The sequence below is a fragment of the Hemitrygon akajei genome, chromosome 5 (assembly GCF_048418815.1).
Source record: "Hemitrygon akajei chromosome 5, sHemAka1.3, whole genome shotgun sequence".
Taxonomy (NCBI): domain Eukaryota; kingdom Metazoa; phylum Chordata; class Chondrichthyes; order Myliobatiformes; family Dasyatidae; genus Hemitrygon; species Hemitrygon akajei.
The window spans coordinates 175,024,512-175,045,064 of record NC_133128.1 but is presented as its reverse complement, the minus strand read 5'-3'; the positions used below and the strand labels follow the sequence as shown (position 1 = coordinate 175,045,064).

Below are 20,553 nucleotides of genomic sequence, written 5' to 3'. Positions count from 1 at the left end.
TCATCATCTTGTACCTCTATCAGGTCATTTCTCATCCTCTATCACATCAAGGAGAAAAGGCTAAGCTCACACAACCTATTCTCATAAGGCATGCTCTCCAATCTAGGCAACATGCTTGTAAATTTCCTCTGCACCTCTTCTATCTTTACAGAGTCCACATCCTTCCTGTAGTGAGGTGACAAGAAATGAGCACAGTACTCCAAGTGGGGGTCTAACTAAGTTCTTATATAGCTGTAACATTACCTCACGGTTCTGGAACTCAATCCCATGATTGATGAAAGCCAACACACCGGTGCCTTCTTAACAACACTGTCAACTTATGCAGCAGCTTTGAGCGTCCTATGGACATGGACCCCAAGATCTCGCTGATCCTCCACACTGCCAGGAGTCTTGCCATTAATATTATATTCTGTCTTCAAATTGGACCTACCAAAATGAACCACTTCACACATATCTGGGTTGAACTCCATCTGCCACTTCTCAGCCCAGTTTTGCATCCTATTGATATTGTGCTATAACTTCTGATAACCCTCCAGACTATCCACAACACCCCCAACTTTTGTGTCATCAGCAAGTTTACTAACCCACCCTTCTACTTCCTCCTCCAGGTCATATTAAAAATCACAAAGAGGAGGGGTCCCAGAACAGATCCCTGCAGAACATCACTAGTTACCATCCTCCATGCAGAATATGAACCATCTACAACCACCCTTTGCCTTCTGTGGGCAAGCCAATTCTGGATCTACAAAGCAAGGTCTCCTTGGATTCTGTGCCTCATTACTTACTGAATAAGCCTCACATGGGGAACCTTATCAAATGCCTTAGTGAAATCCGTAAACATTACATCCACTGCTCTACCTTCATCAATATGTTTTATTACATTCTCAAAGCATTCAGTCAGGTTCATAAGGCATGACCTGCCCTTGACAAAACCATGCTGACTATCCCTAATCAGATTATGTTTCTTCAAATGCTCATAAATCCTGCCCCTCAGGATCTTCTCCAACAACTTGCCCACCACTGAAGTAAGACTCATCCAGAACCTCCCATTGAATTAATGCCTTATAATATCCATTTATATCTATTCAAGCTATTTTCATACCATCACACTTTCTGTATTCTTCCCCTCCAGCTATTAATCTGAAATAAAAATAGAAAATGCTGGAAATACTCAGCAGGTCAGGATGCAGCTGAAGGGAAAGGAACAAAGGTACTGTTTAAGGTCCAGCATTTTCTGTTTTACTACTAACCACAGTTGAAGAATTCCCACAGTTTTGTATTAATGTCAAAAAGAAATCTTTTAAATAAAAAAACTATATCCTCTGACTTGTTTTGAGAAACATTGAAGATGATCATTATTGCTGCTAGTTTGCTCACAGACTAATATCTTCCTTTTCATGTAGACAACAAGAGTGGATAAATCAACAAAGAGAAGATATAGAAAGACAACGGAAATTGTTAGCAAAGAGAAAGCCTCCACCAACTCAAAATTTGCAGACCCCTTCCGCAAATTCTGAGATAAAACAACGCAAAGCAAAAGCTGTAAATGGAGCAGAAAATGATCCATTTGTTAGACCAAATCTACCACAGTTGTAAGTTTCTTTTTTAATTTTATTAATTGTCTTGTTAGGTTTTTACCAACTATGTTGTGGGCAATGCCACACAACAATATCAGTCATTGATTTTTTTTGCTTATTCTATAATGCTAATTGGAATTTGGAAAACTTGTTTATGGAAATCTTCTCTAGATGGCTGAGTCAGTCGTATATGTAAGGTACATCTTTTGATACAAAGCTTAATCTTTCTCAATCTTTTCATCAATCAGAGAATCTGCATATATATGTTCAGTGGCCACTTTATTAGGTACAAGTGTGTACCTATTAGTGGCCACAGGAGTGGAACTGGGAGTGGCCTTCTGTTGTAGCCCATCTACTTCAAGGTTCAATGTGTTCAGAGATACTCTTCTGCACACCATGTGGTTAATGCGTGGTCATTTGAGTAACTGTTGCATTGCTGTCAGCTTGAACCAGTTTGGCTGTTGTCCTTTGACCTCTCATTAACAAGGCAATTTCACCCACAGAACTGCTGCTCACTGGATTTTGTGTTTGTTTTTGCATCATTCTCTGTAAACTAGGCTGTGCATGGAAATCCTGGAGATCAGTTTCTGAGATACACAAACCACCCAGTCGCAACCAAATTCCACGGTCAAAGTCTCTTGGATCATATTTTTTCCCCATTCTAGACATGCTCTCTTTTTGCTGCTGCCATCAGGAAGAAGGTACAGGAGCCTTGGGACTCACATCACCAGGTTCAGAAACAGATATTACCCCTCAATTAACTTCACTTGCCCCATCATTGAAATATTCTCAAAACCTATGAACTCACTTTCAAGGACTCTTCATCTCATGTTCTTGATATTTAATGCTTTCTTATTTATTGTTTTTGTATTTGCACGCATTGTTGTCTTTTGCACACTGGTTAAATGCCTAAGCTGATGCAGTCTTTCTTTGATTCTATTATGGTTATTATTCTATGGATTTATTGAGTGTGTCTGCAAGACAATGAATCTCAGGGTTGTATATAGTGACATATATGTACTTTAATAATAAATTTATTTTGAACTTTTGAAGTTTGGTCTGAACAACTGAAACTCTTGACCATGTCTGCATACATTTATATATTGAGTTGCTGCCACATGATTACCTGATTAGATATTTGCATTAACGAGCAGATATATCTAATTGTGGTCACTGAGTTTATATTCAGTAGACATGGAGCTTCAGCTTGTTAAAACATGTAATAAAGACATTAGAGTTAAAGAATTACACAACCTAGAAATGGGCACGTGCTGATCATTTCATTTAAGTGTTCATTTGTTGTTATATCCTTTTGATGATCCCACCTTAGTCGGTTATTAATTTGTAATCACGTTTATCAAATTGATTCACAAAACTAGTTTGGATGAGGCTGCATTGCTGTTGCAATGAAACTCAAGTGGGCATAAAGCTGTTCATTTGTTTTAGGTGTCCAGTGGCATCGCTGATACTTGCCCAGACACACATTCAAATTTGCGGTCAAAAATGCTGTCTGCTAGTCAAGAATGTGTTGTGCAAGTTTTAAAGGCTACGTCACAAAGCCAAAGCGTTGCTCGCTTGTAATATTCTATATTTCTAACCTAATTTCTACCACTCTTGATGTCCTTGCCATTTCAATTTTAACCTTGACTGCTATGTTTTCTCATTGATGGATATGAGCTGGATGCAGCATCATAGCTGAGTTCGGATTCTCAAGAAAAGCAAGTGCTTTGTAGAGCAATCGCATTTTATTTCATTTGAGCATGAACAAGTTGGCAAAAATTCCAGGAGTGAGATGCAGCACGCCATGAACATTGTTGCAATACTTCTGCTTGTCTCAGAATACTTGCTGTTCTTGTGCTAGTCATGCTAATCTTAAGCTATAGAAAGAATTCTGCCACAAGTAGCAATGCTACAAAAAATGATTAATCTCATCATCTTAAGAATTGACGTAAATTGATGTTTTATTAATTGTCATCATCTGTAAGTATCTTGGTTATTGTGGATACAGAGTAAACTTTGAGTATGAAAATGATACATACAGTAACTTCCAAGTGTTTGCTATACTTTGTTATACATCTAAGTGTTTGTTTATTGAGCTTATTAATGTTCTGGCAGTCTGTTGTTGCCAGTACAATCTTCTATGCAGTGGTGTGCAGTGGCAATGGCATCAACACGGGTGATGCTAACAGGCTCAATAATCTGATTAGAAAGGCTAGCTCTGCTATAGGAGACAAACTGGGCACATTGGAGACTATGGTAGAAGAAAGGACCCTTTGGAAAATCCTGGCAATTCTGGACAATGTTTCTCACCCTCTGCATGCCGCCTTGGCTAAACAGAGGAGCACTTTTAGTAATAGAATAAGACAACTGTGCTACTCCAAAGAGTACTATATGAGTTCATTCTTGCCCTCGGCCATTAAGCTCTATAATGAGTCAATCTGTAGCCAGGGAAGTGATGACCCCCCCCCCCTCCCCCCCGTTAAACTGTTTGAGGTAACTTATTTTTTATTCTTTCTTAAATCTCTTCAAATATTTGTATATCTGTGCACTTGTAGTACTACTAAGACACTCTAATTTCCTTTGGGATCAATAAAGTATCTAAAGTATTGTCTATTATACTTCCATTGTTCTGATTTTTTTTGGTTTTCTTATTTAGGTTGACAGTAGCAGAATACCACGAACAGGAAGAGATCTTCAAACTTAGGTTGGGACATCTTAAGAAGGTGTGTTAATTTTGATTAATTTTATGTGGAATAGGAGGTTAGAAGTGCCCTTGGTGAACTTCTTGATAGGACAGGATCCAAGAGGGGAAGATTGAACTTATTAATGATATGTACCCAAAATTGAAAGCAAAGCAGAAAAAATTAATGATTCCCTTTTTGTAATATCATTTTTATGATCAAATGTCTTAATTTCCTCAAATATTTATGTGCATTAGTTTAATAGTGTTTTGTGACCAAGAATTCCACAACTGTTTAAGGTTTTAAAATGCATTTGCTATTTGTCTTGGTTTTTTTAAATCATCGTGATAACAGCTATGCAATCTTCATAGTCCCAATACAACATGAATGAACTTTTCAAGTCCTGTTCATTGTTAATATAACCATATAACAATTACAGCACGGAAACAGGCCATCTCGGCCCTTCTAGTCCGTGCCGAATGCTTACTCTCACCTAGTCCCACTGACCCACACTCAGCCCATAACCCACTATTCCTTTCCTGTCCATATACCTATCCAATTTTACTTTAAATAACAATACCGAACCTGCCTCTACCTCTTCTGCTGGAAGCTCGTTCCACACAGCTACCAATCTCTTAAGTAAAGAAATTCCCCCTCGTTACCCCTAAACTTTTGCCCCCTAACTCTCAACTCATGTCCTCTTGTTTAAATCTCCCCTACTCTCAATGGAAAAAGCCTATCCATGTCAACTCTATCTATCCCCCCTCATAATTTTAAATACCTCTATCAAGTTCCCTCTTAACTTTCTACGCACCAAAGAATGAAGACCTAACTTGTTCAACCTTTCCCTGTAACTTAGGTGCTGAAACCCAGGTAACATTCTAGTAAATCTTCTCTGTAGTCTCTCTATTTTGTTGACAGTATCAATCAATCAGTAATCAATCACTCTTTCCTGGGAGTATCAGAGTGAATCCGTACTGCAGCTTTACATTACTTAATCTGAATGAATTTTCATGGTATGCTAGCTGTGATTTAAGTAAAGTTTTTGTAAATTTCATCCATCAATGATAAAGGTGATGACCACCATTATTTTGCCTTTTAGATATGGAATCTATATATTTTTTAAATGCTTCATTTTAAATATTCCATTTAAAGTTTTAGTCCTGGCATCAGAAAATTATTCCCTCATTTCAATTCTAGTATGGTAGCTGTCTGCCCATTTTGTCAGTACAGTATATAATTCTCCAATTTAGTTACATCAACAGAACTTGTATTTTCCCCTTAATTTGTTACACTAATCTGCTTAACAAGTAATAAAAACACTCAGACTTGCTGGCTACCACTTGTCTTATATTTATGATTCTAGTGGGCTCTGTTTATTTTCTCTAATTATCTTTCTTATTGAACATATTCTTCTTTATTCCACTGACAATTTTTGTGATTTTTTTTTTAAAAAGGTTAACTTCTTTTGAAAACCCATTTAAGCAACAGATTATTATCAGTTATGACACTCTTTCATTTCTGAAGCTGGGCGATTGATCCTGAGTTTAAATTCTCTGCTGAAGTCCGTACATAAACTGGATTGCCTGGGCTACAACATATCCTGAAAGATGAGTTATTTGCATGAATGATTAGACTTGACTGTAGTTCAACTATTTTACTTTGTTGTAAACAGGAAGAAGCTGAGATTCAAGCTGAGCTTGAAAGACTGGAGAGAGTCAGAAATTTGCACATACGTGAACTTAAACGAATAAACAATGAAGACAGTTCACAGTAAGTTATTTAATGTTAAACTTGAGATGTGAAGTGCTTTTTAAAATCTGTTTCAAAGTATTTCACAGACACAGACAATATTTTGGAATGCAGTCACAATATATCCATAGCTGTGAGTAAAATAACTTAAAAGCATAATGCAAAATGCTAAAGATCTGAGAAACCAGAAAATATTGGACATTTTCAGCTCTCCCCACATCCGTGGAAAGAGAAGCAAAACTGATGCTTTAAGTCTCAGACCCTTTAACAGAACTGGGCATGAGAGAAAACAAGTTAGTTTTAAGTTGCAGAGAGGTTGGGAAAGGATGGATAATGTACATTGGAGACAAAGGATGGGTAATTATCTGGATAGACAGGGTCTGATTAGGAACAATCAACATGGATTTGTGCATGGAAGGTCATGTTTGACAAATCTTATTGAATTTTTTTGAAGGGGTTACTAGGAAAGTTGAGGGTAAAACAGTGGATGTTATCTATATGGACTTCAGTCTTTGAGAGGGTTCTGCAAGAAAGGTTATTTAGGAAGTTTCAGTCATTAGGTATTAATATTGAAGTAGTAAAATGGATTCAACAATGGCTGGAGGGGAGATGCCAGAGAGTAGTGGTGGATAACTGTTTGTCAGGTTGGAGGCCGGTGACTAGTAGTGTGCCTCAGGGATCTGTACTGGGTCCAATGTTGTTTGTCATATACATTAATGATCTGGATGATGGGATGGTAAATTGGATTATTAAATATGCAGAAGATACTAAGATAGGTGGTGGTGTGGATAATGAAGTAGGTTTTCAAAGCTTGCAGAGAGATTTAGGCCAGTTAGAAGAGTGGGCTGAAAGATGGCAGATCAAGTTTAATGCTTATGTGTGAGGTGCTACATTTTGGTAGGAATAATCAAAATAGGACATACATGGTAAATGGTAGGGCATTGAAGAATGCAGTAGAACAGAGTGATCTAGGAATAATGGTGCATAGTTCCCTGAAGGTGGAATCTCATGTGGATAGGGTGATGAAGAAAGCTTTTGGTATGTTGGCCTTTATAAATCAGAGCATTGAGTATAGGAGTTGGGATGTGATGTTAAAATTGTACAAGGCATTGGTAAGGCTGAATTTGGAGTATTGTGTACAGTTCTGGTCACCGAATTATAGGAAAGATGTCAACAAAATAGAGAGTACAGAGAAGATTTACTAGAATGTTACCTGGGTTTTAGCACCTAAGTTACAGGGAAAGGTTGAACAAGTTAGGTCTTTATTCTTTGGATCATAGAAGGTTGAGGGGGGACTTGATAGAGGTATTTAAAATTATGAGGGGGATAGATAGAGTTGACGTGGATAGGCTTTTTCCATTGAGAGTAGGGGAGATTCAAACAAGAGGACATGAGTTGAGATTTAGGGGGCAAAAGTTTAGGGGTAACACGAGGGGGAATTTCTTTACTCAGAGAATGGTAGCTGTGTGGAACGAGCTTCCAGTAGAAGTGGTAGAGGCAGGTTCGGTATTGTCATTTAAAGTAAAATTGGATATGTATACGGACAGGAAAGGAATGGAGGGTTATGGGCTGAGTGCAGGTCGGTGGGACTAGGTGAGAGTAAGCATTCGGCATGGACTAGATGGGCCAAGATGGCCTGTTTCCGCGCTGTAATTGTTATATGGTTACATGTAGGTTCATCTAAGTGATGAGCTGTTCATGAAGCCACTTACTTGATAAATTGATGAAGAAATGAGAGAGGAGAAAGATAACAAATGAAGGAAAAAAACAATGAAATGCAAGTAACAGTTGCAGGAAATCATCAGCACATTGTGCAGTATCAGTGAAAAAAACTGAGTTATAGTTTAGATAGAAAACCAGCAGAACTGTCCAGTTATGATACAGACTGAAAACTGAAATTGCCAAATGTGATTTTGAGTTCAGAAAGTTGCAACCTGCCTACTTCTCATTATATTGAGCTTCATTAGAGTAGTGCAAGAAGCCATAGACAGGTCAGGTAGGAATGGAGAACTGGGGACAGTCAATAGGAAGAAATTAATGCAGATGCTTCACAGAGTGGTCATCCAATTCATATTTGGTCCACCATTGTAGAGTAGACCACATCTGGAACGCATATGAATGCAATGTGCTAGTATGGAAGAAGTGCATCTAACTTGCTATTTCATCTGGGGAAAATATGGGTTGAGAGCAAGAAAAGAAAAAACGTATTTAATCTCCAACAGTCACATAAGAAAGCACGATGAGAAGAGGAATAGTAGAAAGAGATAGAAAAGTAGACCAAGAAGTTGCGAAGGAAGAAGTATCTTTGGACTGCTGAAATTGGAGGCGATGTGAAGATATCTGGTAGTATCATTTTGATGAAGATGAGGGAAATTGCCGGGGGTGATCTGTTGAATATGAAGACCATTAGAGGGGAAAGAGGTCAAGGAGAGCTCTAATCCTGCTATGCTCAGGAAGAGAGGAGTTGAGAGTAGACCAGTGAAATCTGTGGCTGTCCACCAGACGGCTACATCAATAGCTTACCACAGAAACTCTGGCTTCTCCCTGTTTGAGATTTTCTTTATTCACTGCATTAGTGGTAAATTTATAAAATTTCTATATATTATAGATAGTGTATTTCATTGTACTTCAATTTGTATTTCCAAAGCATCCACTCTCATTACACTTTCACTAGGAATTTCTGATGATTTGAAATTCATTTCTTGTGTTTATTTTTGTAGTATAAACATTTTGATTCTTTAAAATGGTAGACTGCATATCAGATCAATTTGGTTATATAATTTAAGATCTTTGCAATTATTCGCCAGACAGAACAGTTACTTAAGCTTGATTTTTAACTGCTGATTTGCAAGCAAAGAATGAAAATCCATTACGTTCATTCATCCCAGTTCAGATTGCTGTTCTGACTTGATAATCCCTTCAGTTCCCCTCTATAATTTTTCCCATTATGACACAGATGGCCATGATATAAATATAAAAAGGCGAGCGGCATTATTCTACACTTTTTGATTCTCTGGGATCACTTTCTCAATGTCATCCCTGTTTCAGGGCATCCAGACTTTATCTCATTGCCCTCTTCATACTCTTCTTCTCCCCACCCCCATATCCAAGACCTACTACTCTGGTCTTTGCCTTTTGGCAAAAATTATAGTAACTCTAAAATGGAATGCTCTGGTTTGCAATTTGTATTTGTTTCTGATTGCAAAGGTATTAAAACGTCTTTTCAGTTTCAAGTAGTGACTCTTTTTCCACCTTAACAACAACCAGCCATGTCTTTACATCATAAGCTGTTACCTGGTGTAGCTGATGCTTATCAGAACTTAGATTTAATAACTGAATATAGCTTTAAAATATAAACACTAGAGGTTTTTTTTCTCCTTGGTTAAATGAAGATAGAAAATCTTGAATGGAAGAAATTCCATTCCCTATCTTTTATCAATGTTTTCCAGTTCAATTTTAGAGCTTAAATACAAGAATTGTTCAAATTTTCCACAGAAAAGGTCTCCAGTTGTGCCTTTACATTTGCTCCTGGCTACAATTCCTGACTGTTGTTGGTCTAAAATTGTTTCTTTACCTCTCTGATAAAGATACTATAAATAATTCTCTCCTTTGTCTTCTAGTCATTCAACCCAGTTTTAATTCCTTTGTTTGAACTGCTTGCATATTGACGTCATTAATTTTATTGTTAATTCTCCAATATTGAACTTTTCCTCCTCCTTCATAGTAACAAAAACCTACCCAATTTTTTTGAATTTGATGATTTTAAGTGATTCCATTTTAAGATCTCCTAGTGATGGGCATTTCAATATTTAGTGTCAAGTTTCCAAGATAGATATTTTGATCATGTTCACATTTAACACAATACAAATAAAGGTTAAGTACAGAAAACTTGGCTGATTTCACAATGTTCATATAGACTAAAATTATTTATTTTTAGATTCAAAGATCACCCCACATTGAATGATAGATATTTATTGCTACATCTACTTGGAAGAGGAGGCTTCAGTGAAGTATATAAGGTATGCTTTGAGTTGCAAAATCACATGACTTGAGTTTTAGAGATGGTAGGTTCTCTATTGTAGCAGCTGAGCAAACTGTTCATAATGCATAATGTGACCTTGTGAAGTGTGCATGTACATTTATTAGATTGAGTAAAGTACGAACCTTCAACATTCATGGTTCAAACTTTGTCATTCCTTGTTAATTAACTATTGCAAATAGTTTGATTTCAAAGTCATTTTACCTTTTGTTTTTAACTTGTACCTTTTAAGTTTTGTAACATTTGAACCTTTCTGCATGTTCTGAAGCATTTTCTTGGCATCCTGTTCACAACATGACCAGAAGGTGTATTACTTAGAGGGAATGTTTGTATAAATAACAGAAAATTATTTTGGGCATAATTGATCCCATTTTACCCTGGGCAAACTGTAAAGTATGTAAAATTAGTGCTTTAGTTTTGATTATCATGAACTCTGTAACCAACTATGCTGTTACTGCTTTGCAACTAGTTGGCTACAGTTCAAGTTAACTCATACTGATCATTGCAATACGTTCACTTCCTAAAAGTTGACTTGTAGCAGCAATTAGTGGTGGATGGTGCCGTAACTATTTGGAACTTACATCAAAACGTGGCTGATCTTAGACAAAAGGGGATTCACTGATTATTCACAGTGGCTTTTGTAAATGATCTGGAGAGGAGGGAGATCCTGTTCCCACAGGAAGTCATTGTACAGGTAGTTGAGTGGCAGTTTGAGGCAGTGGTAAATTGGGTTACCTCCAAGGACCTGACTGACATATAGCAAGAGATTTAATGACTCTGTATGTTCGTTCAAGGTTTGTGAATACTTTTTCCATTTTCATCAATAGACAGTAGGTGCAGGAGTAGGCCATTCGGCCCTTCTAGCCAGCACTGCCATTCACTGTGATCATGGCTGATCATACACAATCTGTACCCCGTTCCTGCCCTCTCCCCATATCCCTTGACCCCGCTATCTATAAGAGCTCTATCTAACTCTTTCTTGAATGCATCCAGAGACTTGGCCTCCACTGCCTTCTGGGGCAGAGCATTCCACATATCCACCACTCTCTGGGTGAAAATGTTTTTCCGCATCTCTGTTCTAGATGGCCTACCCCTTATTCTTAAACTGTGCCCTCTTGTTCTGGACTCACCCATCAGCGGGAACATGCTTCCTGCCTCCAGTGTGTCCAATCCCTTAATAATCTTATATGTTTCAATCAGATCCCCTCTCATCCTTCTAAATTCCAGTGTATACAAGCCCAGTTGCTCCAATCTTTCAACATATGACAGTCCCGCCATTCCGGGAATTAACCTTGTGAACCTACGCTGCACTCCCTCAATAGCAAGAATGTCCTTCCTGAAATTTGGAGACCAAAACTGCACACAATACCCCAGGTGGGGTCTCACCAGGGCCCTGTACAGCTGCAGAAGGACCTCTTTACTCCTATACTCAATTCCTCTTGTTATAAAAGCCAGCATGCCATTAGCTTTCTTCACTGCCTGCTGTACCTGCATGTTTGCTTTCATTGACTGATTTACAAGACCACCTAAATCTCGTTGTACTTCCCCTTTTCCTAACTTGACTCCATTTAGATAGTAAGCTGCCTTCCTGTTCTTGCCACCAAAGTGGATAACCTCACATTTATCCACATTAAACAACATCTGCCATACATTTGCCCACTCACCCAACCTGTCCAAGTCACCCTGCATTCTCATAACATCCTCCTGACATTTCACACTGCCACCCAGTTTTGTGTCATCAGCAAATTTGCTAATGTTACTTTTAATCCTTTCATCTAAATCATTAATGTATATTGTAAACAGCTGCGGTCCCAGCACTGAACCTTATGGTACCCCACTGGTCACAGCCTGCCATTCCGAAAGGGACCCGTTAATCACTACTCTTTGTTTCCTGTCAGCCAGCCAATTTTCAATCCATGTCAGTGCTCTGCCCCCAATACCATGTGCCCTAATTTTGCCCACTAATCTCCTATGTGGGACTTTATCAAAGGCTTTCTGAAAGTCCAGGTACACTACATCCACTGGCTCTTCCTTGTCCATTTTCATAGTTACATCCTCAAAAAACTCCAGAAGATTAGTCAAGCATGATTTTCCCTTCATAAATCCATGCTGACTCGGACTGATCCTTCTACTGCTATCCAAATGTGTCGTAATTTCCTCTTTTATGATTGACTCCAGCATCTTGCCCATCACTGACGTCAGGCTAACCGGTCTATAATTTCCTGTTTTCTCTCTCCCTCCTTTCTTGAAAAGTGGGACAACATTAGCCATCCTCCAATCAGCAGGAACTGTTCCTGAATCTATAGAACATTGGAAAATGATTACCAATGCGTCCACGATTTCTAGAGCCACCTCTTTAAGTACCCTGGGATGCAGACCATCAGGTCCCGGAGACTTATCAGCCTTCAGACTCAACAGTCTATCCAACACCGTTTCTTGCCTAATATAAATTTCCTTCAGTTCATCCTTTACCCTAGTTCCTTTGGCCACTATTACATCCAGGAGATTGTTTGTGTCTTCCCTAGTGAAGACAGATCCAAAGTACCTGTTCAACTCATCTGCCATTTCCTTGTTCCCCATAATAAATTCACCCGTTTCTGTCTTCAATGGCCCAATTTTGGTCTTAATTATTTTTTTGCTATTCACATACCTAAAGAAGCTTTTACTATCCTCCTTTATATTCTTGGCTAGTTTACCTTCATACCTCATTTTTTCTTGGCTTATTGCCTTTTTTGTTATCTTCTGTTGCTCTTTAAAAGCTTCCCAGTCCTCCAGTTTCCCGCTCATCTTTGCTATGTTATTTTATCTTCTCTTTTATTTTTATACTGCCCTTTACTTCCCTAGTCAGCCACGGCCGCCCCTTACCCGTTAGGATCTTTCTTCCTCTTTGGAATGAACCGATCCTGCACCTTCTGCATTATTCCCAGAAATACCTACCATTTTTGTTCCACTGTTTTCCCTGCTAGGGTATTGTTCCATTGAACTTTGGCCAGCTCCTCCCTCATAGCTCCATAGTTCCCTTTGTTCAACTGTAATACTGACACATACGATTTTCCCTTCTCCTTCTCAAATTGTAGGTTAAAACATAGCATATTATGGTCACTACCTCCTAATGGTTCCTTTACCTCGAGGTCCCTGATCAAATCCGGTTCATTGCACAACACTAAATCTAGAATTGCCTTCTCCCTGGTAGGCTTCAGTACAAGCTGTTCTAAGAATCCATCTCGGAGGCACTCCACAAATTCCCTTTCTTGGGGTCCATAACCATTCTGATTCTCCCAGTCTACCTGCATGTTGAAATCCCCCATGACAACTGTATCATTACCTTTGCGACATGCCAATTTTAACTCTTCATTCAACTTACACCCTACATCCAGACTGCTGGTTAGGGGCCTGTAGATAACTCCCATTAGGGTCTTTCTACCCTTAGAATTTCTCAGTTCTATCCATACTGACTCTACATCCCCAGATTCTATATGCCCCCTCGCAAGGGACTGAATATCATTCCTCACCAACAGGGCCACCCCACCCCCTCTGCCGGTCAGTTGTATTACCTGCTTTGCCATTATCAACAATACACTTCCATCACTCAGGAATCACACTGAAAGAGGCACTTCAAGCCATTTTTCTTTTTTTTAAGCCATGGCTGACAGCAACACTGCCCATTCTGTTTTAAACCAAAGCTCATTGCAATCAATTTCCCACACAATACACAAATATCTCTCCTTTCTACAACCTGTATATGGTATAATCCTGATCACAAACAAGAGAAAATCTGCAGATGCTGGAAATCCAAGCAACACACACAAACTGCTGGAGGGACTCAGCAGGCCAGGCAGCAACTTTGGAAAAGACTACAGTTAATGTTTTGGGCTAAGACCCTTCATACCTCCTCCCTCACTACCATTCAGGGCTCAAACAATCCTTCCAGGTGAGGCAGCAATTCACCTGTGATTTTGTTAGGGTCATCTATTGTATCCAGTGCTTCAGGTGTGGCCTCCTGTATAATGGGTGAGGCCCAATGTAGATTGGAAGCACCTAGCTCCATCCGCCAGAAAAAGCAGGATCTCCCAGTGGCCACCCATTTTAATTCCACTTCCCATTCCTATTCTGACATGTCAGTCCATGTCTGCCTGTACTGTTGCGATGAGGCCACACTCGAGTTGGAGGAGCAACACCTTGTATTCTGTCTGGGTAGCCTCCAACCTGATGGCATGAATATTGATTTCTTGAACTTCTGATAGTGCCTCCTTCCCACCCACCCCCCCAAATCATTCCCCATTTCCCCCTCTCACCTTATCTCCTTATCTACCTATTGCTTCCCTCTGGTGTTCCTCTCCCTTTTCTTTCTTCCATGGCCAGTCATCTTCTATCACGTTCCCCTTCTCCAGCCCTGTATCTCTTTAACCAATCAACCTGCCAACTCTTCACCCCTTCCAGTTTCACCTGTCACCTTGTGATTCTTCCTCCCCTCGCCCCACTCTCTTACTCTGACTCATTCTTTTTTCCAGTCCTGATGAAGGGTCTCAGCCCAAAAAGCCGACTATAATTTTTTTCTTTCCCATAGATGCTCCCCGGGCTGCTGAATTCCTCCAGTATTTTGTCTGTTTCTTGATGTAAGCCTGCACCTGTTATCTTGTTCTCTCAATTCTCTGCCTTCACTGCACCCATCTACTTGCCCTATCTTCACAATTTTATCATAGCCCTACCTTCGTGCCTTTCTCCTTTCAGATGGCCAGAAGCAGCTGACCAGCAAGAGAATAATGGAAGTACCTTATCATTTGATCTGTTGCTCAGTTGAGAACTCAGATTAAGGGCACCTAGAGGTTAACTGAAGGTGGGATTCATACATTAGTCACTAGCATGAGTTGACTGCATCCAGGCCATGGAAAGGTCAGTTAAAATGACTGTACCATGAACTCTGAGATGACAAATTTCAGATGATGACTTTAATGGAGTATTCTACCATGGATGCCTAAAGAAAATATGTGGTGAGGCTTTTAATGCATTGGCATGCCTGCCAGAAAGTCTGTGAAATGTCAGCACAGTTTCAGACTTGCACAGAACCTTGCATGGACCTTTTCTTTTGAGTCTGGTGTCTAACCACTGCAGCAGTTTTCACCAGCTTGCGCAAGTGGAGTTGAACTACTGATGAGACAGAAGTCTGTAATGGTGGTTTTGAGTACCATTAGTCAAAAAGAGCTTTGTATCAAGTCACTGACGTGCCAGCAATCTTTTCTCCGTTTCCTGGATGTGGAAGTGATTGTGCAGTGCAGACCTGCTCTCGGGACAGCAACGTTCCTCTTATTGCCACTTTCCTGCTGTTGCCTGCTGCCCGGCCCTAGTGGCTGCAGTTTGTGAAATGATAGCAGCCAAAGCAGGGTGGTCTCAGCCCAGAATTTACTGAGATTCTCCAGGAGTATCTGCAGCCTCCTCCACTTCAAAGGCAGCACAGGGAGACTAGAATAACCATTAAAGAAGGTCACTTTAATGATCAATTGATCTATCAATAGATTGTTTCCTGATGGGATATATAAATGTCCTGGATTGTTGATGCTGTGAACTTTTATTCATCTGTTGTGACCAATTGGACGCGTCAGTATTATCCTCAATAAGATAGCTACTGCAGTGGAATGGTGAACAATTTTGTGTTATAGTAATGACAGAGGAATGGTAATGTATTTTCAAGTGGTGGTGATGTGTGGCTTTTAGATGAATCTTTAGGACATGGCAGTTTTATTTTCCTTATCTAGAATGATAGGTGGTAAAGTAAGTGCTGTCTTGGTTTTCTGCAATGCCTCTTGTACATTGTTTAGGCTGTAACCATAGACCATCACTGGAAATAAAATACATGGAGGATGGGAGGCCAAATAAGCCGGTTGTTTTGCCCAGTTTGATGATGCTTTGTTGGAATTGCACTAATGCAGTTAAGTGTGAGAGTTCTTGATTCCTGACTTGATAGAAAGTGTTTGGGGAATCTAATGAGTCAGTTGCCTCAGAGCTTTGAATTTTTGAAAATGATAATGTGGTCCAATCTGAAATTGGTTCTCAATCTTAAGTAAAGGAAATTGAACGCCTGTATGAGGCCAGTAGGTGTCATATCTCTGTGAGGGCCTAAAAGAAGCAGAGGCCTTATACAGTCGGTCCTCCTTATCCACGGGGGATTGGTTCCGGGACCCCCCAGGGATACCAAAATACGTGGATGCTCAAGTTGGTGGGCTTTAGAACCCAGCAGAGCTCCGGAGCTTATTTAACCTGCTCAGAGCGGTGGACTTTAGGACCCGGCGGAGCTCGGGACCCGCCGCCCACAGTATTTCTGTTCCAGAAAACGATCATGATTAAAAATATAGTGGAAATAATAAAGCGATCGGAAAGAGGTGAAACGCCATCGGTCATTGGAAAAGCATTAGGCTACAGTCGGGATAAAGTGAGAATAATGGAGCATGTGAAGGCCCTGCCCCAATGAAAGCTACAATTATTACTAAGCAACGCAGTGGTTTAATTATTGAAATACATACGTTTCTTCAGTGTTTTGTATGCATAGAAAGGTAAAATATATACTAAGACAAATGTTTGACTAACTGATGCTAAATAATACTGGATGTACCTGTTTTGACTTGGAGAACTTCTGTTTTTTTTTCGATTCCCTATCTGCAGTAACTGACACACATCCTCCTGTATACTTTACATCATCTCTAGATTACTTACAATACCTAATACAATGTAAATAGTTGTTATACTGCATTGTTTAGGGAATAATGACAAGAAAAAGAAGTCTGTACACGCTCAAACAACAAGTGCTGGAGAGAGAACTTATGGGTTTTCCCGATCTGCAGTTGGTTGAATCCGCGCATGCGGAACTGGCGGATAAGGAGGGCTGACTGTAATTACTTTTTACCAAAATTAGTGCAGCAGAGCTGTTCAGAGAAAGCCTACTGCAGAATTGAAGCCTGTGTGAAACACCAAGTGTTTAATGCAGCAGAAAACCTTGAGCATAAAGGTTGTAGAATAAGACAGTATGAAAATTTATTGGCAGTGAAATCAAAGAATATTTTTGTAAATGCTTAGTAAGGGCTAACAAAGAAAATGAATTATTTCAAGAAATGTGAACAGAACTTGCGCATGGAAGAAAAGGATATAACTAAGGTTTTAATGAATACTTTCCAGCTAGCTTCATATGATGTCGTGTTAAGGAGCAAGAGTGTGAAATATTAGACATAAGAAGCATAGTACATGAGGAAGCATAAGAGAATTAGCATCTTTGAAAATTATATAGCACCAGGCTCAGAATAAACACTATGCCCCAAGTGGTCAAAAGAAGCATCGCAGAGGCTCTGACTTTGTTGTCAATATACCCTCATTGTGGAATTGGTATGAGAGATCTATTAACATTGTCATTGTCACTGTAAGTATAATTGATTTAACGTTAATGAGGAATTCATTGAAGGTCTCAGAATTTTAGTGAACTTGTATGGAAAAGGCTTTTGATTTGAATTTCTCCGGATCATGGTGAATTTTTTTTTAACTCGAGGAAGTTAAACGGTGGTATTCTTCATAAATTCACTCTGTAGCCTTTGTAATCAATATTAATGAACTGGACTTAAGTTTGTAACAAGCCACAATTCTTAAGTTTGCAAATGCACCAAGATTTGACAGTGATATGAACTGCAAAGAGGATAGCGATAGTTTGTAGTTGGAATTAAATAGATCAGGCCAGTAAAACATGAAGACATGTCAAATGAAGTTCATTGCAAAACTTGATCAGTGGAAGTATTGAGTATAAAAGTTGGGAACTTGTGCTCGTACAACACTTTCAAGAGCACAACACTTATAAAACATTGGCCTGGCCTCTACTAGTATAAATTCTGATGCCAGATTATTGGAAGAATTTAAAGACATTGGAGATGGTCCAGAAAATATATTTTTTTGTTTTACTCTCACAAGATGCAACGATGGGACTTCGTTCGGTCCATGAGTTAAATGTGAAATATTTCACAAGTACAGCATAGCACCTTTAGCCCACAATGTCTTTGCTGGCCTTGATGCCTTTTTTAAATTTAAGAAAAAACAACTAAAGAAAATCGTGCAAAAAAAACTTTCACCTTCATGGTTGTTACATTCATTAGTGTAAACTTTTAAAAAATAAATAAGCAAATACAGCACTCGTGTGGTTCCCTGGGGTAATATGCACTTTTCCATTGTTCAAGAGGCTTTCTCACCCAAACTCTGCGGTACCAGAATGAGCCTTGACTGTGGTCCTTGCCCACAGAGACTTATCATTGGCTGCACCAAGTTTCAGTGCATCCCTTTAGCAGATACTCCTGCAGCCTGAACTCTGTCAGTCTGCAGTTTTCCCTTACAGGCATCTTGTGCAAGAACAAGAAGTTTCAGGCAGGCCAGAAGGCATTTTTGGCTGAGTTGGTGATGCTCTAGCAGCACTTGATATCTGTCTTGGTGTGTGTGGGTCTGACTCCCTGGGAACAGCCCATAGATCAGAGTCCTCTACAGCTGCCCAGCATAAACCAGGACACATCCTTGCATTCAACTCTACACCCTCCATGCAAATCCAAAGTCTGTAAAGAGGTGGGTGACCAGTTCTTCCCCACCATAACCATCCTAAGGGCAGCATGTATTGGGGATGCTATATCATCTGTAAAGGCAGGATGTACAGACAACATATTATCCTGAATCTACGCAGATCAAGACTCTCCCACTTGCTATCATCTAGTTCCTCTGCAATAAAGGATGGGAAATTCTGGGAGGCTCTGTTGTTTGGTCAGGTCTGTGCTGAGTTTGATACCAATTTAAACTAATCAACAATTGCATTAGGTCAGGTATGCTGGTATTCGAGCAATTATTCAAAATCAGAAGTGATGAATATTGAATTGTTTATTCAGATTAAAAATAGTTTTGAACTGTGTATGAGAAATGTCAGAATTAATTAATAACTTGTGTAATTTGTTTCATAACTTCAGGAATGAATATTAACAATGGAAGTTGGAAATATTGATCCAAATTGTACAATCTTCAAATCTACTGCAGAAAAATATTGGAGATTAGTTTTTTGATCCCATGTACATCAAAACATACAGTAAAATGTCAGTTTGCATCAGTGATCAACATAGTCCCAGGGATTGTGCCAGGGAAAGCCTGTAAGTGCTTCTACGCATCCTGCACCGGGGAAGGAGAAAAGAGCAGGAGGTCTTTTATAGGGCAGAAGCCAAGAGATTAAATGACAAAATAGTGATATTTCAAGGGGAAAGGACGGGCAATCAAGTCAAATATCTGGATGAAGAACAAATACTACACAATACTAAAGACTAAATAACATTGCTGAAAAAAATTTTCTTTCACAGTGATCTTCTCTATTATGTCCCCTGTTAATCAGCCCATCAGTTTAAGGATTGTAGATGTTTGGCACTTAGTTGTTACCTGTTCTGAAATTATGCTAAAGTTCATCAAATTATTTTGAATTGGTTTCTTTCGCATTAGAATTGCTCACTATTCCAAAATTGTCCTGTAAAAGAAAGATAAATTGCTGTATTATTTTCTATATTGGCAATCATCTCTTTAAAAACCTGCTTCTGCTGCCTCCACCTCCAAAGTGCAAGTGAGGTGTGGACTTTTTTTTATTTCTAAGGTAATGAAGACTTCCGGTAAGATGGCGATTGTTTAGTTGCTCCAAACTTTTGCTCCGTTATACTTCCTATCTTTGCACTATATGTCTCCCTTTTTAAACCTTACTTTGTTATTTTATTAGTTCTCTTTTACCTGCCTGTGAATACATCTATCTCATAAAGGCTACAAAAGGTACTAAAATCGGGAAAAAAGAAACTTCCATGGCTCTGTCGGCTGAGATTCTCGCTATTTTGGAACAACATCGACAAGATACTTTAATGGATATTAAAACTGAATTTAGAACTTCTATCAACCAGCTGGATTCAAAATTGGATCAGATTAATGCCAGAGTGGATGACCATGCTGAACATTTATCTCGCATCAACCTAACTTCTGAAGATTTAGAACACCGTGTTCAACATCTTGAAACTTTCTGCTCCAAACTAGCGGAGAAGAACTGTAAATTTACTTCCAAAATGGTGGATCTTGAAAATCGGAGCAGACGTTGCAATCTACGAGTTCTTGGTTTGCCGGAGGCCACCGAAAAGGGTTCTTACGTTGAATTTTTCTCCTCTTTTCTCTGTGAGATTTTTGGGAAAGAATTTCTTCCGACTCCACCTGAGCTAGAAAGGGCTCACAGGATTTATGTTCCTCGCGCAATTTTGGGTTCCCGTCCACGGCCAGTTATTTTATGCTTTCATCGATACCAGGTGAAAAACCGTTTGATTATGGAGGCACGCCGCAGAGGTACTTTTGCTTTTCAAAATATGAACATTCGTTTTGAGGAAGATTATGCCCCCCAGGTTCTGAAGATGCGTGCTGAGTTTAAAGGTGTAATGAAAGTGCTTTTTGATCGTGGATTCAGGCCTTCTCTTTGAAATCCAGC

At 39.3% G+C, this 20,553-nt stretch overlaps 1 protein-coding gene across 8 annotated transcripts in view; it reads left to right on the top strand.

Moving 5' to 3' along the window:
* The window catches only part of tlk1a (tousled-like kinase 1a), a 137,491-nt gene that overhangs the window by 85,433 nt on the left and 31,505 nt on the right, over window positions 1-20,553 (top strand). For all 8 annotated transcript variants that reach the window (XM_073047286.1, XM_073047285.1, XM_073047284.1 and 5 more), the window contains 4 exons: window positions 1,404-1,592; window positions 4,234-4,300; window positions 5,934-6,031; window positions 9,948-10,029. In XM_073047286.1, the coding sequence (XP_072903387.1) occupies window positions 1,404-1,592; window positions 4,234-4,300; window positions 5,934-6,031; window positions 9,948-10,029 (436 nt within the window). The remainder of the gene's footprint in view (window positions 1-1,403; window positions 1,593-4,233; window positions 4,301-5,933; window positions 6,032-9,947; window positions 10,030-20,553) is intronic.